At 44.7% G+C, this 19,081-nt stretch overlaps 1 protein-coding gene across 1 annotated transcript; it reads left to right on the top strand.

Annotated features, from left to right (window-relative positions):
• Positions 1-1,721: 1,721 nt before the first annotated feature.
• Positions 1,722-17,629, top strand: LOC117523339 (potassium voltage-gated channel subfamily G member 3-like). The gene is made up of 2 exons (XM_034184823.1): positions 1,722-2,343; positions 16,557-17,629. The coding sequence occupies exons 1-2, from the start codon at positions 1,739-1,741 to the stop codon at positions 17,200-17,202; spliced, it is 1,251 nt and encodes a 416-aa protein (XP_034040714.1). The 5' UTR covers positions 1,722-1,738; the 3' UTR covers positions 17,203-17,629.
• The last annotated feature ends 1,452 nt before the right edge of the window (positions 17,630-19,081 follow it).

Raw genomic sequence — 19,081 nt, 5'->3', positions numbered from 1 at the left:
GGTGACCCATGTTCTAAGTTCTCTTCCTTCTGTATGAAGTTTGCATGTTTAACTCGTGTTGATCTGGGTTTCTTCCAGGCTCGGGATTCATCCCACTTCCAAAGACATGCAGGATCAGTCAACTTGTGACTTTAAATTAGCCATAGGGGTGAATGTGTTCATCTGTCCGCCTCTCACCAGTGACTCAACCCTAAAGCCGCCTCTTACCAGTGACCTGACCCTAAAGCCACCTCTTACCAGTGACCTAACCCTAAAGCCGACTCTTACCAGTGACCTGACCCTAAAGCCACATCTTACCAGTCACCTGACCATAAAGCCGCCTCTCACCAGTGACCTAACCCTAAAGCCGCCTCTCACCAGTGACCCAACCCTAAAGCCACCTATTACCAGTGACCTAACCCTAAAGGCACCTCTCACCAGTGACCTAACAATAAAAAAGCCATCTCTTACCAGTGACCTAACCCTAAAGCCACCTGACACCAGTGACCTAACAATAAAAAAGCCATCTCTTACCAGTGACCTAACCCTAAAGCCACTTGACACCAGTGACCTAACCCTAAAGCCACCTATTACCAGTTACCTAACCCTAAAGGCACCTCTCACCAGTGACCTAACAATAAAAAGCCATCTCTTACCAGTGACCTAACCCTAAAGCCACCTCTTACCAGTGATCAGACCCTAAAGCCACCTCTCACCAGTGACCTAACCCTAAAGCCGCCTCTCACCAGTGACCTAACCCTAAAGCCACCTCTCACCAGTGACCTAACCCTTGTTAGATAATATTTTGTATAATTTATGTTAGTGATCAAGTATTTGCCTTTGTTATTTGATTTGAAGTCTATAAAATCCAGTTTAAAGTTTAAACATAAGAGTTATGTTTCACTTCCATCACGCATGTGCAAGTTGTAGATAAGGGATGAGCTTCCCGTTTGTGAAAGCCAGTAACACTAGAATTGTGAGACTAAACTACACCCACTGTAATGCCCACACTGTATAAAAGTGTTGTGCAAGTTACATTCGTGGTCTTTTCACAAGTTGGATGCTGTCTGTGGGGACCCCAGTCCGGTTTTATCGTGACTTTCAATAAGTTCAAAATAAGGAATATGATGTTTTGGTTCTTGGAAAGGAGCAGTATTTTACATAAAGAACTGGGGGAAATTACACCCTAAAGCTGCCTTTCACCAATGACCGAACCTTAACTCCCGTTTCACACAGTAACCTAACCTCTTTCACACAGTGACCTAACCCTAAAGCCGCTGGAATAGGCTTCACCCAACCCGCTGTGACCCTTAACTCGAGTAAGTTAGTTCAGAAAATGAATGAATGAAGAGAAAAAACGTAATAATTTCAAACATGACTTTCAGCCTCAAAATTGTTTGCATTATGCTTTGATCCTGTTCCGACAGGAAATGTTGATATTTAAAAGGCTAATGGACTTGCTGGGAAGACTTCTATGGTGTCGGTTTGTCCTTGTGCTTGTGAAAATGACTTCCCTACCTTCTGTGGACTACCATTCACACTTTCACATAGTTTGAGTCCTTTTGTCTAACTTGTGTTCACTTTTATGTCAGTGTTATTCAGGAATCATCAAAGGTCAACAAAGAGATCACCAAGCTCCAGAATCAAAGGATCCAGAATTCCTCCACTGCCATCCTTTTTTTTGGTAAAATTATGAACAGACTCTGAGTTTTCATCTTGCTCTACAAATCGACGTGCAAGTGATTGTCAGCTGGCTTCAATGGACAATGAGACTTGGAAACAATTGAAGATGAAGTTTGGAAGTAGCCTGTGCATCCTTAACGTAGGCGGACGGCGCTTTGCTTTCACGGCAGAGCTGATGAAGCGGTTACCTCTGAGCAGACTGAGCCGGCTGCAGCACTGCGTTTCAGAAACTGAGCTGCTGGAACTGTGCGACGACTATGATCGCGAAAGGAATGAGTTTTTCTTTGACCGTCATTCGGAGGCCTTCAGCTTCATCATGCTTTATGTGCAGCATGGGAAGTTATGCTTTGTGCCTCACATGTGTGAACTGTCCTTCTACAATGAGATGATTTACTGGGGCCTGGAGAGTACTGACTTGCAGCCCTGCTGCCAGCAGCGTTTGGATGAATGCATGTCTGAGTACTTTGTGCACTTCTGGCCGGAGGAAGAGCCGCGGGACCCAGAGGGGTCACAGAGTCGCTGGCTGGAGAGGATGAGGAGGACCTTTGAGGAACCAACGTCCTCAGTGGCAGCACAGATCCTGGCCTTGGTGTCTGTGATGTTCGTCCTGATTTCTGTGGTGATGCTGTGTGCCAGCACTTTACCCGACTGGAAGGGCTCAGAGTCTCTGGACCAGCACAAGTAAGCAAAGCAGTTTTCAGTCATCACTAATACTACTGGTCAACAATGGTTTTGCTACCTGGTGAATATTAGCTGATATAAGGTATTTCAGGTATGCTGATTCCAAATCTGTAATCAGAATTTGTCTAGCACATCAGGTTCTTGAGTTATGCACATGCCAATATTTAGCTAATCTATTGCTATTATGGCGCTTCTCATGCAAATGTAGATTGTGTTAAAATTTTCTAATTTTAGAATAAAACAGAATTTAGCACTAATTTGGGTGATTTTTTTAGTTGCTGAATCCAAATATGGTAAAACAATTCAATCAATAAACTGCCAATATTGAGGGCCAACATTGCCAGAAATTTGTAAATTTTTTTATAATGATTGCTTTGATCAGTCTACAGATGAAAACCAAGTTTTTGTGGTACATGTACATCAAGTGATGGAATACTGCTGGAGCACTGAATACATACATACTTACATACATACATATATAAAATATATATGAAAAAAGAGACCTAGAGATATTTGGCAAATGCATCAAATCTAGCACACTGCAAATGTTTATGAGAAAGGAACAATCTATCAAATCAAAATCAAGACGTGGCTGGAACGAGTCCAACACACAGTTGGAAAACAATGTAAAACACCAGGCATTGATTGATCCACAGAAAGTATACCTTCCTCCCCTGCATATAAAACTTGGCCTCATCAAGAACTTTGTGAAGGCAATGGACCATAGGTCAGATGGCTTTAAATACCTGAAGCAAAAATTTGGGGCAGTCCAAAGTGATGCCAAGCTTCAAGCTGGGATTTTTGATGGACCTCAAATACGTGAGCTTATTAGAGACAAAGACTTTCCATCCAAGCTCAGACCCCTTGAACTAAGAGCATGGGAATCATTTGTGCAAGTGGTACAGAATTTCTTGGGCAGCCACAAAGCCACAAACTATGAAGAACTAGTTGACAACTTGCTCAAATCATACAAACGCATGGGCTGCAGAATGTCACTTAAGATTCACTGCCTGCACTCTCATCTTGACTTCTTTCCACCCAATTTGGGTGATGTGAGTGATGAGCATGGTGAAAGATTCCACCAAGATATCTGTGAAATGGAGACCAGGTACCAGGGGCGTTATAATGCAAACATGATGGGTGACTACTGCTGGTTTCTACAGCGTGAAACGTCTGTGACCCACAAGCTCAAGAGCAAGTGTTTGGCTCACTTTTGAACTGTTAAGACTAATTGTGGAGTGTATTAATTTGAGTTTCCTCATAATGATTGATAGCTTGGTATCTGTGTAATTTTTTCACCAGTTGTGTGCTCATTTCTAATAAAATCATTGAGAACAATTTGGCGACTGGCGTTTATTGGCATAGTCACATAACTAAAAATCTTGATGTGCTAGAGAAATTCTGTTTGCATATTTGAAATCAGCATACTCAAAATCAGTTGTTTCTCTTCAGGTAGCAGACAAAAGGGTTTTTTTTTTTTTGTTGACCAGTGTAATTTGTCAGTTGGTGCTTGGGGTTGTAGTGATTTGTTGCATTTTTTTGTTTTCATCAGCGTCTAACTGTTAGCTATTTTATTTAGTAGCTGCTAGGTGTTATGTTATGATCCTAACTGCAAATTAGACCTGATTTTGGGGGAGGTGATGGTCTAGTGGTTAAAGTGTTGGGCTTCAGACCAGAGGATCCTCGGTTCAAATCCCAGCCTGACTGGAAAATCACTAAGGGCCCTTGGGCAAGGTCCTTAATCCCCAAGTTGCTCCTGGTGTGTAGTGAGCGCCTTGTGCAGCAGCACTCTGACATCAGGGTGAATTTGAGGCATTATTGTAAATTGCTTTGAGTGTCTGATACTGATGGAAAAGCGCTATATAAATGCAGTCCATTTAATTTCAGGACTGGGTGCAGCTCTATATCTGCAGACATTGTCTTCAAGTGTTGTGCTTGTGGTTCCTGCCAGTTGGAGGGTCTTTTGTGTGCCTCTGTTCACTGCTGCTTGTCTGTACATCATTCACATAACTCACTCACTACTCACTTTCTGGTTTTCTTTGCAAGGTGGTTTTGTTCTTTGTTATTTTGGTTTTTGGATCCATATCTTTCAACAACTGCTTACTGCCCTCCTGATGATCCATCAGCTGATTATCTTCCTGTAGGAGGCAGATGTCATATTCAACCTTCTGATGCTCCTTTTCAGTTCACTTTGGCTTCATAGCGATGTGTCCTCAAAGTCTTCCCCTGAATACAGAGAAGCAACAAAGACGTTGCAACGGGATGTGCTTGATTGAATTTGCCATATGAATAGCTGAACTGTACGACATAATTATCCCAACATAGACTCTAAATGTTGCTGTGGGTGTTGTGATTTTATCATTGTTCAAACTGTGAGCAATACACACAACTTGTTGTACTCACTCTCTCTGTAGTCTCAGTTTCTGTAGTCAGTCTGTCTACAGTCTCAGTTTCTGTAGTCACTCTGTCTACAGTCTCAGTTTCTGTAGTCACTCTCTCTGTAGTCTCGGTTTCTGTAGTCACTCTGTCTACAGTCTCAGTTTCTGTAGTCACTTTGTCTATACTCTCAGTTTCTGTAGTCACTTTGTCTATACTCTCAGTTTCTGTAGTCACTTTGTCTATACTCTCAGTTTCTGTAGTCACACTCTCTGTAGTCTCAGTTTCTGTAGTCAGTCTGTCTACAGTCTCAGTTTCTGTAGTCACTCTCTCTGTAGTCTCAGTTTCTGTAGTCAGTCTGTCTACAGTCTCAGTTTCAGTCTCAGGATAAAGGTCCTGGGTCCTGATTGAAAAGACCTTCCCACTAACTTGGCTAATGGGGAATTTCCCTTTGGCTGACCTGGTAGAGGAATGGTCTTTAGTGCGAGCGGTCTGGGGTTCGATCCCACCTGTCCCGGCCACAAAGGTCCTACGGTCACATCAGTTTCTGTAGTCACTCTCTCTATAGTCTCAGTTTCTGTAGTCACTCTATAGCAGAGGTCTCAAACCGGTTCCAGAAAAGACCGAGAGGGTGCAGGTTTTCTGTGCAACCACCCACTCCAGCAGGTGATTTCACTGATTAACATCACTTTGAGCAGGTGAAATCAATTAATCAGTGAAATCACCTGCTGGAGTGGGTGGTTGCACAGAAACCCTGCACCCTCTCGGCCCTTTCTGGAACCAGTTTGAGACCTCTGCTCTATAGTCTCAGTTTCTGTAGTCACTCTATAGTCTGTTTCTGTAGTCACTTTCTCTATAGTCTCAGTTTCTGTAGTCACTCTCTCTGTTGTCTCAGTTTCTGTAGTCACTCTCTCTGTCGTCTCAGTTTCTGTTGTCACGCTCTCTGTAGTCTCAGTTTATGTAGTCGCTCTCTCTGTAGTCTCAGTTTCTGTCGTTGCTCTCTCTGTAGTCTCAGTTTCTGTCATCGCTCTCTCTGTAGTCTCAGTTTATGTAGTCACTCTCTCTGTAGTCTCAGTTTCTGTCGTCGCTCTCTCTGTAGTCTCAGTTTCTGTAATCACTCTCTTTGTCGTCTCAGTTTCTGTAGTCACTCTCTCTGTGGTCTCAGTTTCTGTAGTCACTCTGTCTGTGGTCTGTTTCTGTAGTCACTCAGTCCGTAGTCTCAGTTTCTGTCGTCACTCTCTCTGTAGTCTTAGTTTCTGTAGTCGCTCTCTTTATTGTCTCAGTTTCTGTAGTCACTCTGTCTGTGGTCTGTTTCTGTCGTCACTCTCTCTGTAGTCTCAGTTTCTGTAGTCACTCAGTTGGTAGTCTCAGTTTCTGTTGTCGTTCTCTCTGTAGTCTCAGTTTCTGTAGTTGCTCTCTTTGCAGTCTCAGTTTTTTTAGTCACTCCCTCTGTAGTCTCAGTTTCTGTAGTCACTCAGTCGGTTGTCTCAGTTTCTGTAGTCACTCTGTCTGTGGTCTCTTTCTGTAGTCACTCTGTCTGTGGTCTGTTTCTGTAGTCACTCAGTCGGTAGTCTCAGCTTCTGTCGTCACTCTCTCTGTAGTCTCAGTTTCTGTAGTCACTCAGTCGGTAGTCTCAGTTTCTGTCGTCACTCGCTCGGTAGTCTCAGTTTCTGTTGTCGTTCTCTCTGTAGTCTCAGTTTCTGTAGTTGCTCTCTTTGCAGTCTCAGTTTTTTTAGTCACTCCCTCTGTAGTCTCAGTTTCTGTAATCACTCTCTTTGTCGTCTCAGTTTCTGTAGTCACTCTCTTTGTAGACTCAGTTTCTGTAATCACTCTCTTTGTCGTCTCAGTTTCTGTAGTCACTCTCTCTGTGGTCTCAGTTTCTGTAGTCACTCTGTCTGTGGTCTCAGTTTCTGTAGTCACTCTGTCTGTGGTCTCAGTTTCTGTAGTCACTCAGTCCGTAGTCTCAGTTTCTGTCGTCACTCTCGCTGTAGTCTTAGTTTCTGTAGTCGCTCTCTTTATTGTCTCAGTTTCTGTAGTCACTCTGTCTGTGGTCTGTTTCTGTCGTTACTCTCTCTGTAGTCTCAGTTTCTGTAGTCACTCAGTTGGTAGTCTCAGTTTCTGTTGTCGTTCTCTCTGTAGTCTCAGTTTCTGTAGTTGCTCTCTTTGCAGTCTCAGTTTTTTTAGTCACTCCCTCTGTAGTCTCAGTTTCTGTAGTCACTCAGTCGGTTGTCTTAGTTTCTGTAGTCACTCTGTCTGTGGTCTCTTTCTGTAGTCACTCTGTCTGTGGTCTGTTTCTGTAGTCACTCAGTCGGTAGTCTCAGTTTCTGTCGTCACTCTCTCTGTAGTCTCAGTTTCTGTAGTCACTCAGTCGGTAGTCTCAGTTTCTGTCGTCACTCACTCGGTAGTCTCAGTTTCTGTCGTCACTGTCTCGGTAGTCTCAGTTTCTGTAGTCGCTCTCTCTGTAGTCTCAGTTTATGTTGTCACTCTCTCGGTAGTCTTAGTTTCTGTCGTTGCTCTCTCTGTAGTCTCAGTTTCTGTAATCACTCTCTTTGTCGTCTCAGTTTCTGTAGTCACTCTCTCTGTGGTCTCAGTTTCTGTAGTCACTCTGTCTGTGGTCTGTTTCTGTAGTCACTCAGTCCGTAGTCTCAGTTTCTGTCGTCACTCTCTCTGTAGTCTTAGTTTCTGTAGTCGCTCTCTTTATTGTCTCAGTTTCTGTAGTCACTCTGTCTGTGGTCTGTTTCTGTCGTCACTCTCTCTGTAGTCTCAGTTTCTGTAGTCACTCAGTTGGTAGTCTCAGTTTCTGTTGTCGTTCTCTCTGTAGTCTCAGTTTCTGTAGTTGCTCTCTTTGCAGTCTCAGTTTTTTTAGTCACTCCCTCTGTAGTCTCAGTTTCTGTAGTCACTCAGTCGGTTGTCTCAGTTTCTGTAGTCACTCTGTCTGTGGTCTCTTTCTGTAGTCACTCTGTCTGTGGTCTGTTTCTGTCGTCACTCTCTCTGTAGTCTCAGTTTCTGTAGTCACTCAGTTGGTAGTCTCAGTTTCTGTTGTCGTTCTCTCTGTAGTCTCAGTTTCTGTAGTTGCTCTCTTTGCAGTCTCAGTTTTTTTAGTCACTCCCTCTGTAGTCTCAGTTTCTGTAGTCACTCAGTCGGTTGTCTTAGTTTCTGTAGTCACTCTGTCTGTGGTCTCTTTCTGTAGTCACTCTGTCTGTGGTCTGTTTCTGTAGTCACTCAGTCGGTAGTCTCAGTTTCTGTCGTCACTCTCTCTGTAGTCTCAGTTTCTGTAGTCACTCAGTCGGTAGTCTCAGTTTCTGTCGTCACTCACTCGGTAGTCTCAGTTTCTGTCGTCACTGTCTCGGTAGTCTCAGTTTCTGTAGTCGCTCTCTCTGTAGTCTCAGTTTATGTTGTCACTCTCTCGGTAGTCTTAGTTTCTGTCGTTGCTCTCTCTGTAGTCTCAGTTTCTGTAATCACTCTCTTTGTCGTCTCAGTTTCTGTAGTCACTCTCTCTGTGGTCTCAGTTTCTGTAGTCACTCTGTCTGTGGTCTGTTTCTGTAGTCACTCAGTCCGTAGTCTCAGTTTCTGTCATCACTCTCTCTGTAGTCTTAGTTTCTGTAGTCGCTCTCTTTATTGTCTCAGTTTCTGTAGTCACTCTGTCTGTGGTCTGTTTCTGTCGTCACTCTCTCTGTAGTCTCAGTTTCTGTAGTCACTCAGTTGGTAGTCTCAGTTTCTGTTGTCGTTCTCTCTGTAGTCTCAGTTTCTGTAGTTGCTCTCTTTGCAGTCTCAGTTTTTTTAGTCACTCCCTCTGTAGTCTCAGTTTCTGTAGTCACTCAGTCGGTTGTCTCAGTTTCTGTAGTCACTCTGTCTGTGGTCTCTTTCTGTAGTCACTCTGTCTGTGGTCTGTTTCTGTAGTCACTCAGTCGGTAGTCTCAGCTTCTGTCGTCACTCTCTCTGTAGTCTCAGTTTCTGTAGTCACTCAGTCGGTAGTCTCAGTTTCTGTCGTCACTCGCTCGGTAGTCTCAGTTTCTGTTGTCGTTCTCTCTGTAGTCTCAGTTTCTGTAGTTGCTCTCTTTGCAGTCTCAGTTTTTTTAGTCACTCCCTCTGTAGTCTCAGTTTCTGTAATCACTCTCTTTGTCGTCTCAGTTTCTGTAGTCACTCTCTTTGTAGACTCAGTTTCTGTAATCACTCTCTTTGTCGTCTCAGTTTCTGTAGTCACTCTCTCTGTGGTCTCAGTTTCTGTAGTCACTCTGTCTGTGGTCTCAGTTTCTGTAGTCACTCTGTCTGTGGTCTCAGTTTCTGTAGTCACTCAGTCCGTAGTCTCAGTTTCTGTCGTCACTCTCGCTGTAGTCTTAGTTTCTGTAGTCGCTCTCTTTATTGTCTCAGTTTCTGTAGTCACTCTGTCTGTGGTCTGTTTCTGTCGTCACTCTCTCTGTAGTCTCAGTTTCTGTAGTCACTCAGTTGGTAGTCTCAGTTTCTGTTGTCGTTCTCTCTGTAGTCTCAGTTTCTGTAGTTGCTCTCTTTGCAGTCTCAGTTTTTTTAGTCACTCCCTCTGTAGTCTCAGTTTCTGTAGTCACTCAGTCGGTTGTCTTAGTTTCTGTAGTCACTCTGTCTGTGGTCTCTTTCTGTAGTCACTCTGTCTGTGGTCTGTTTCTGTAGTCACTCAGTCGGTAGTCTCAGTTTCTGTCGTCACTCTCTCTGTAGTCTCAGTTTCTGTAGTCACTCAGTCGGTAGTCTCAGTTTCTGTCGTCACTCACTCGGTAGTCTCAGTTTCTGTCGTCACTGTCTCGGTAGTCTCAGTTTCTGTAGTCGCTCTCTCTGTAGTCTCAGTTTATGTTGTCACTCTCTCGGTAGTCTTAGTTTCTGTCGTTGCTCTCTCTGTAGTCTCAGTTTCTGTCTTTGATCTCGCTCTAGTCTCAGTTTCTGTTGTCGTTCTCTCTGTGATCTCAGTTTCTGTAGTAGCTCTCTTTGTAGTCTCAGTTTCTGTAGTCACTCCCTCTGTAGTCTCAGTTTTTGTAGTCACTCAGTCCGTTGTCTCAGTTTTTGTAGTCACTCAGTCCGTTGTCTCCGTTTCTGTAGTCACTCTCTCTGTAGTCTCAGTTTTTGTAGTCACTCAGTCGGTTGTCTCCGTTTCTGTAGTCACTCTCTCTGTAGTCTCAGTTTCTGTCATCACTCTCTCTGTAGTCTCAGTCTCTCTCGTCGCTCTCTCTGTAGTCTCAGTTTCTGTAGTCACTCAGTCTGTAGTCTCAGTTGCCAGTCTCAGGATAAAGGTCCTGGGTCCTGATTGAAAAGACCTTCCCGCTAACTTGGCTAATGGGGAATTCCCCTTTGGCTGACCTGGTAGAGGAATGGTCTTTAGTACGAGCGGTCTGGGGTTCGATCCCACCTGTCCCGGCCACAAAGGTCCAACGGTCACATCAGTTTCTGTAGTCACTCTCTCTATAGTCTCAGTTTCTGTAGTCACTCTATAGCAGAGGTCTCAAACCGGTTCCAGAAAAGACTGAGAGGGTGCAGGTTTTCTGTGCAACCACCCACTCCAGCAGGTGATTTCACTGATTAACATCACTTTGAGCAGGTGAAATCAGTTAATCAGTGAAATCACCTGCTGGAGTGGGTGGTTGCACAGAAAACCTGCACCCTCTCGGCCCTTTCTGGAACCAGTTTGAGACCTCTGCTCTATAGTCTCAGTTTCTGTAGTCACTCTATAGTCTGTTTCTGTAGTCACTTTCCCTATAGTCTCAGTTTCTGTAGTCACTCTCTCTGTTGTCTCAGTTTCTGTTGTCACGCTCTCTGTAGTCTCAGTTTATGTAGTCGCTCTCTCTGTAGTCTCAGTTTCTGTCGTTGCTCTCTCTGTAGTCTCAGTTTCTGTCGTCACTCGCTCGGTAGTCTCAGTTTCTGTTGTCGCTCTCTCTGTAGTCTCAGTTTCTGTCGTCGCTCTCTGTGTAGTCTCAGTTTCTGTTGTCGCTCTCTGTGTAGTCTCAGTTTCTGTCGTCGCTCTCTGTGTAGTCTCAGTTTCTGTTGTCGCTCTGTCTGTAGTCTCAGTTTATGTAGTCCCTCTCTCTGTAGTCTCGGATTCTGTCGGTGCTCTCTCTGTAGTCTCAGTTTCTGTAGTCGCTCTCTTTGTTGTCTCAGTTTCTGCCGTCGCTCTCTCTGTAATCTCAGTTTCTGTAGTCACTCTGTCTGTGGTCTGTTTCTGTAGTCACTCAGTTGACAGTCTCAGTTTCTGTAGTCACTCAGCCTGTAGTCTCAGTTTCTGTAGTCACTCTCTGTATAGTCTCAGTTTCTGTCGTCACTCTCTCTGTAGTCTCAGTTTCTGTCGTCGCTCTCTCTGTAGTCTCAATTTCTGTTGTTGACCTCTCTGTAGTCTCAGTTTCTGTTGTCGGTTTATGTAGTCGCTCTCTCTGTAGTCTGTTTCTGTAGTCGCTCTCTTTCTTGTCTCAGTTTCTGTAGTCACTCTGTCTGTGGTCTGTTTCTGTATTCACTCTGTCTGTGGTCTGTTTCTGTAGTCACTCAGTCGATAGTCTCAGTTTCTGTCGTCACTCTCTCTGTAGTCTCAGTTTCTGTAGTCGCTCTCTTTGTAGTCTCAGTTTTTTTAGTCGCTCTCTTTGTAGTCTCAGTTTTTTTAGTCACTCCCTCTGTAGTCTCAGTTTCTGTAGTCACTCAGTCGGTTGTCTCAGTTTCTGTAGTCACTCTGTCTGTGGTCTCTTTCTGTAGTCACTCTGTCTGTGGTCTGTTTCTGTAGTCACTCAGTCGGTAGTCTCAGTTTCTGTCGTCGCTCTCTCTGTAGTCTCAGTTTTTGTCGTCGCTCTCGCTCTAGTCTCAGTTTCTGTTGTCGTTCTCTCTGTGGTCTCAGTTTCTGTAGTAGCTCTCTCTGTAGTCTCAGTCTCTGTTGTCGCTCTCTCTGTAGTCTCAGTTTCTGTAGTCACTCAGTCTGTAGTCTCAGTTTCAGTCTCAGGATAAAGGTCCTGGGTCCTGATTGAAAAGACCTTCCCGCTAACTTGGCTAATGGGGAATTCCCCTTTGGCTGACCTGGTAGAGGAATGGTCTTTAGTGCGAGCGGTCTGGGGTTCGATCCCACCTGTCCCGGCCACAAAGGTCCTACGGTCACATCAGTTTCTGTAGTCACTCTCTCTATAGTCTCAGTTTCTGTAGTCACTCTATAGCAGAGGTCTAAAACCGGTTCCAGAAAAGACCGAGAGGGTGCAGGTTTTCTGTGCAACCACCCACTCCAGCAGGTGATTTCACTGATTAACATCACTTTGAGCAGGTGAAATCAGTTAATCAGTGAAATCACCTGCTGGAGTGGGTGGTTGCACAGAAAACCTGCACCCTCTCGGCCCTTTCTGGAACCAGTTTGAGACCTCTGCTCTATAGTCTCAGTTTCTGTAGTCACTCTATAGTCTGTTTCCATATTACCCCATTAGAGCGCTTCGCTCTCAGACTGCGGGCTTACTTGTAGTTCCTAGGGTTTGTAAGAGTAGAATGGGAGGCAGAGCCTTCAGCTTTCAGGCTCCTCTCCTGTGGAACCAGCTCCCAATTCAGATCAGGGAGACAGATACCCTCTCTACTTTTAAGATTAGGCTTAAAACTTTCCTTTTCGCTAAGGCTTATAGTTAGGGCTGGATCGGGTGACCCTGGACCATCCCTTGGTTATGTTGCTTTAGACGTAGACTGTGGGGGGGTTCCCATGATGCACTGTTTCTTTCTCTTTTTGCTCCGTATGCATCACTCTGCATTTAATCATTAGTGATCGATCTCTGCCCCCCTTCTCGGCCTGTCTTTTTCCTGGTTCTTTCCCTCAGCCCCAACCAGTCTCAGCAGAAGACTGCCCCTCCCTGAGCCTGGTTCTGCTGGAGGTTTCTTCCTGTTAAAAGGGAGTTTTTCCTTCCCACTGTGGCCAAGTGCTTGCTCATAGGGGGTCGTTTTGACCGTTGGGGTTTTTCATAATTATTGTATGGCCTTGCCTTACAATATGGAGCGCCTTGGGGCAACTGTTTGTTGTGATTTGGCGCTATATAAGAAAAAAGTTGATTGATTGATTGATAGTCACTTTCTCTATAATCTCAGTTTCTGTAGTCACTCTCTCTGTTGTCTCAGTTTCTGTAGTCACTCTCTCTGTCGTCTGAGTTTCTGTTGTCACGCTCTCTGTAGTCTCAGTTTATGTAGTCGCTCTCTCTGTAGTCTCAGTTTCTGTCGTTGCTCTCTCTGTAGTCTCAGTTTCTGTCGTCACTCTCTCTGTAGTCTCAGTTTCTGTTGTTTCTCTCTCTGTAGTCTCAGTTTATGTAGTCACTCTCTCTGTAGTCTCAGTTTCTGTCGTCACTCGCTCGGTAGTCTCAGTTTCTGTCGTCAGTCTCTCTGTAGTCTCAGTTTATGTAGTCACTCTCTCTGTAGTCTCAGTTTCTGTTGTTGCTCTCTCTGTAGTCTCAGTTTCTGTAGTCGCTCTCTTTGTTGTCTCAGTTTCTGCCGTCGCTCTCTCTGTAATCTCAGTTTCTGTAGTCACTCTGTCTGTGGTCTGTTTCTGTAGTCACTCAGTCGACAGTCTCAGTTTCTGTAGTCACTCAGCCTGTAGTCTCAGTTTCTGTAGTCACTCTGTCTTCTCAGTTTCTATAGTCACTCTCTGTATAGTCTCAGTTTCTGTTGTCACTCTCCCTGTAGTCTCAGTTTCTGTTGTCGATCTCTCTGTAGTCTCAGTTTCTGTCGTCGCTCTCTGTGTAGTCTCAGTTTCTGTTGTCGCTCTGTCTGTAGTCTCAGTTTATGTAGTCGCTCTCTCTGTAGTCTCAGTTTCTGTCGTTGCTTTCTCTGTAGTCTCAGTTTCTGTAGTCGCTCTCTTTGTTGTCTCAGTTTCTGCCGTCACTCTGTCTGTGGTCTGTTTCTGTATTCACTCTGTCTGTGGTCTGTTTCTGTAGTCACTCAGTCGATAGTCTCAGTTTCTGTCATCACTCTCTCTGTAGTCTCAGTTTCTGTAGTCACTCAGTTGGTAGTCTCAGTTTCTGTTGTCGTTCTCTCTGTAGTCTCAGTTTCTGTAGTCGCTCTCTTTGTAGTCTCAGTTTCTGTAGTCGCTCTCTTTGTAGTCTCAGTTTTTTTAGTCACTCCCTCTGTAGTCTCAGTTTCTGTAGTCACTCAGTCGGTTGTCTCAGTTTCTGTAGTCATTCTGTCTGTGGTCTCTTTCTGTAGTCACTCTGTCTGTGGTCTGTTTCTGTAGTCACTCAGTCGGTAGTCTCAGTCTCTGTCGTCGCTGTCTTTGTAGTCTCAGTTTCTGTAGTCACTAACTAACTTGCCGCTAACTTGGCTAATGGGGAATTCCCCTTTGGCTGACCTGGTAGAGGAATGGTCTTTAGTGCGAGCAGTCTGGGGTTCGATCCCACCTGTCCCGGCCACAAAGGTCCTACGGTCACATCAGTTTCTGTAGTCACTCTCTCTATAGTCTCAGTTTCTGTAGTCACTCTGTCTGTGGTCTGTTTCTGCCGTCACTCTCTCTGTAGTCTCAGTTTCTGTAGTCACTCAGTTGGTAGTCTCAGTTTCTGTAGTCGCTCCTTTGTAGTCTCAGTTTTTTTAGTCACTCCCTCTGTAGTCTCAGTTTCTGTAGTCACTCAGTCGGTTGTCTCAGTTTCTGTAGTCACTCTGACTGTGGTCTCTTTCTGTAGGCACTCTGTCTGTGGTTTGTTTCTGTAGTCACTCTGTCTGTGGTCTGTTTCTGTAGTCACTCTCTCTGTAGTCTCAGTTTCTGTTGTCGTTCTCTCTGTGGTCTCAGTTTCTGTAGTAGCTCTCTTTGTAGTCTCAGTTTCTGTATTCACTCCCTCTGTAGTCTCAGTTTTTGTAGTCACTCATTTAGTTGTCTCCGTTTCTGTAGTCACTCTCTCTGTAGTCTCAGTTTCTGTCGTCGCTCTCTCTGTAGTCTCAGTCTCTGTCGTCGCTGTCTCTGTAGTCTCAGTTTCTGTAGTCACTAACTAACTTGCCGCTAACTTGGCTAATGGGGAATTCCCCTTTGGCTGACCTGGTAGAGGAATGGTCTTTAGTGCGCGCGGTCTGGGGTTCGATCCCACCTGTCCCGGCCACAAAGGTCCTACGGTCACATCAGTTTCTGTAGTCACTCTCTCTATAGTCTCAGTTTCTGTAGTCACTCTATAGCAGAGGTCTCAAACCGGTTCCAGAAAAGACCGAGAGGGTGCAGGTTTTCTGTGCAACCACCCACTCTAGCAGGTGATTTCACTGATTAACATCACTTTGAGCAGGTGAAATCAGTTAATCAGTGAAATCACCTGCTGGAGTGGGTGGTTGCACAGAAAACCTGCACCCTCTCGGCCATTTCTGGAACCGGTTTGAGACCTCTGCTCTATAGTCTCAGTTTCTGTAGTCACTCTATAGTCTGTTTCTGTAGTCACTTTCTCTATAGTCTCAGTTTCTGTAGTCACTCTCTCTGTCGTCTCAGATTCTGTTGTCACGCTCTCTGTAGTCTCAGTTTATGTAGTCGCTCTCTCTGTAGTCTCAGTTTCTGTCGTCGCTCTCTCTGTAGTCTCAGTTTCTGTCGTCACTCTCTCTGTAGTCTCAGTTTCTGTTGTTTCTCTCTCTGTAGTCTCAGTTTATGTAGTCACTCTCTCTGTAGTCTCAGTTTCTGTCGTCGCTCTCTCTGTAGTCTCAGTTTCTGTAGTCAGTCTCTCTGTAGTCTCAGTTTCTGTTGTTTCTCTCTCTGTAGTCTCAGTTTATGTAGTCACTCTCTCTGTAGTCTCAGTTTCTGTCGTCGCTCTCTCTGTAGTCTCAGTTTATGTAGCCACTCTCTCTGTAGTCTCAGTTTCTGTTGTTTCTCTCTCTGTAGTCTCAGTTTATGTAGTCACTCTCTCTGTAGTCTCAGTTTCTGTCGTCGCTCTCTCTGTAGTCTCAGTTTCTGTAGTCACTCTCTTTGTAGTCTCAGTTTCTGTAATCACTCTCTTTGTCATCTCAGTTTCTGTAGTCACTCTCTTTGTCATCTCAGTTTCTGTAGTCACTCTCTTTGTAGTCTCAGTTTCTGTAATCACTCTCTTTGTCATCTCAGTTTCTGTAGTCACTCTCTCTGTGGTCTCAGTTTCTGTAGTCACTCTGTCTGTGGTCTGTTTCTGTAGTCACTCAGTCCGTAGTCTCAGTTTCTGTCGTCGTTCTTTCTGTAATCTCAGTTTCTGTAGTCACTCAGTTTCAGTCTCAGGATAAAGGTCCTGGGTCCTGATTGAAAAGACTTGAAAAGCTTGGCTAATGAGGAATTCCCCTTTGGCTGACCTGGTAAACGAATGGTCTTTAGTGCGAGCCATCTGGGGTTCGATCCCACTGCCGTCCCAGCCACAAAGGTCCTACGTCACATTAGTTTCTGTAGTCACTCTCTCTATAGTCTCAGTTTCTGTAGTCACTCTATAGTCTGAGTTTCTGTAGTCACTCTATAGTCTGTTTCTGTAGTCACTTTCTCTATAGTCTCAGTTTCTGTAGTCAATCTCTCTGTCGTCTCAGTTTCTGGAGTCACAGTTTCTGTTGTCTCTCTCTCTGTCGTCTCAGTTTCTGGAGTCACTATGATCGGTCTTTATCTTCTGTGATCGGTCCTTGCCCTCCGTGATTGGTCTTTGCCCTCTGTGATTGGTCTTTGCCCCCTGTGATCGGTCTTGTCCGCTGTGATCAGTCTTTGCCCCCTGTTATCAGTCTTTGCTGCCTGTGATTGGTCTTTGACCCTTCTGCCCCCTATAATCGGTCTTTATCTTCTGCGATCGGTCCTTGCTCTCTGTGATTTGTCTTTGCCCCCTGTGATCAGTCTATGTCCTCTGTGATTGGTCTTTTTCCTCTGTGATTGAACAGTCTTGTCTGTCTCTCACTCTGATTACTTTGTCCTTTTGCAGGACCATTGAAGCGGTGTGTATCGGCTGGTTCACTGCAGAATGTATCGTCCGTTTCATGGTGTCACAGGACAAATGTGAATTTGTTCGCCGTCCACTGAACATCATTGATCTGCTGGCCATCACACCATATTATATCTCCATCACTGTGATGATGCTGACTGGGGAGAACTCGCAGCTGCAGCGGGCTGGAGTTGCTTTGCGTGTCCTGCGCATGATGCGGATCTTCTGGGTGATCAAGCTGGCCCGTCACTTCCTCGGTTTGCAGACGCTGGGCCTGACACTCCGGCGCTGCTACCGTGAGATGGTGATGCTGCTGGTCTTCATCTGCGTGGCCATGGCCATCTTCAGTGCTCTGGCACAGTTGCTGGAGCATGGCCTCGACATGGACGCCAGCAATCAGGACTTCGCGAGCATCCCCGCTTCCTGCTGGTGGGTCATCATCTCCATGACAACAGTGGGCTATGGGGACATTTATCCAGTCACAGTGGCGGGTCGAGTGCTGGGTGGGATGTGCGTGGTGAGCGGCATCGTACTACTGGCACTGCCCATCACCTTCATCTACCACAGCTTTGTTCAGTGCTACCACGAGCTGAAGGTCCGCTCGGCTCGTTGCAGCCGGAGCCTTTCCACAGAGTTCATCAACTGACCACACCCCTCGCCCCTCAGCTTCCACGTGTCACTAAACAGTCCATTTGTCCATTTAATCTATTTGTACTTTGAACTGTAACAATTTTGCACACCTGAAATGTTGATACTTGTTATTATAGTTTTACAGAAAATCTTTCATACTTTTAGTAAAAAAGTAATTAGAATAAAGTTACTATTTTACTGCAAAAAGCCACTTTATATAACTAAACATGGATTAAAAATATGTATTTTTCATTAGATTTTACCAGGAAATGTCATGTTTTGTGTAGGACTGGAAACCTCAACACAGAGGTAAAGATGGGTACGAAACAAAACCACTTTTTTTTTATTCTAACCAAGGACCCAGGGATTCAGTCCAAACAGGCAGCACTGTCCATAAGGGGACAGACAGGTGGACAATCCAGGAAACACAGCTCATGGTCAAACAGTACCAGGTAACGGTGTCCAAACTAAGAGCAGCACAACCTGGCAACTATAAATCATCCACAAAAACATGACGATATAATGAGGAGAAACAGGCAAATAACCACAAATGTTATAAAAAACAAAGGTTGAAATACATAGATATACAACCAGGGAACACAGGTAGCAGGTGTGCACGATCATAGGAAGAAAGCAAACAAAAAGAACAAGAGAAGACAACTGGCAAAATAAAACAGGAAGTGACAAAATTTAATTTATTTCATTTATATAGCACCAAATCACAACAAAGTTGCCTCAAGGTGCTTCACACAAGTGAGGTCTAACTTTACTAATCCCCACAACAAGGACACAGGCGACAGTGGTAAGAAAAAAAACTCCCTCTGATGATATGAGGAAGAAACCTCAAGCAGACCAGACTCAAAGGGGTGACCCTCTGCTTGGGCCATGCTACAAACATAAATTACAGAACAATTCACAAAATGAATATACAGGAAATGCAGTTGGTGCACAGGACAGACAGCAGGGTCTCCAGCACAAATACCACATCCATCTCTGGATGGAGCTGCACCTTAAACAGAGAGAAAAAACAGAATCGGGCATCAGAAAGACAAGAAAAACAGTATAATTTTTCAGCATTAAACAACAAGAAAAACAGAAGAAATACTAAGGTGATCACCGGCCACTAGCCCTAAACTTCACTAAAAGACACAGATTTCAGATAAAGTTGAGGCCGTGGCATGCTCCGTTTACTAATAAAATGAATTTAAAAGGGGGGACTTCCGCTGTTGCTCATGGAGTAACCAGTCGCACGGAGGAGCCTCTCTCCCACCCTACATCTAAATATCTCTTCGGAACTCTCTAGGTTGGACTTTATTCGACATACACTATCATACGAGGTCTGTCTGTAAAGTATAGGTCCTTTTTATTTTTTTCAAAAACTATATGGATTTCATTCATATGTTTTTACGTCAGACATGCTTGAACCCTCGTGCGCATGCGTGAGTTTTTCCACGCCTGTCGGTGACGTCATTCACCTGTGAGCACTCCTTGTGGGAGGAGTCGTCCAGCCCCTCGTCGGAATTCCTTTGTCTGAGAAGTTGCTGAGAGACTGGCGCTTTGTTTGATCAAACTTTTTTCAAAACCTGTGAGACACATCGAAGTGGACATGGTTCGAAAAATTAAGCTGGTTTTCAGTGAAAATTTTAACAGCTGATGAGAGATTTTGAGGTGATTCTGTCGCTTTAAGGACTTCCCACAGTGCGAGACGTCGTGCAGCGCTCTCAGGCAGCGTCATCAGCCTGTTTCAAGCTTAAAACCTCCACATTTCAGGCTCTGTTGATCCAGGACGTCGTGAGAGAACAGAGAAGTTTCAGAAGAAGTCGGTTTCAGCATTTTATCCGGATATTCCACTGTTAATGAAAGACGTGCGGGCGGATTGCAGCGTCGGGACGCAG

This window comes from Thalassophryne amazonica, chromosome 13, assembly GCF_902500255.1.
Source record: "Thalassophryne amazonica chromosome 13, fThaAma1.1, whole genome shotgun sequence".
Lineage (NCBI taxonomy): Eukaryota > Metazoa > Chordata > Actinopteri > Batrachoidiformes > Batrachoididae > Thalassophryne > Thalassophryne amazonica.
Note: the sequence above shows the minus strand (reverse complement) of the source record. Positions and strands in the feature narration are given on the sequence as shown.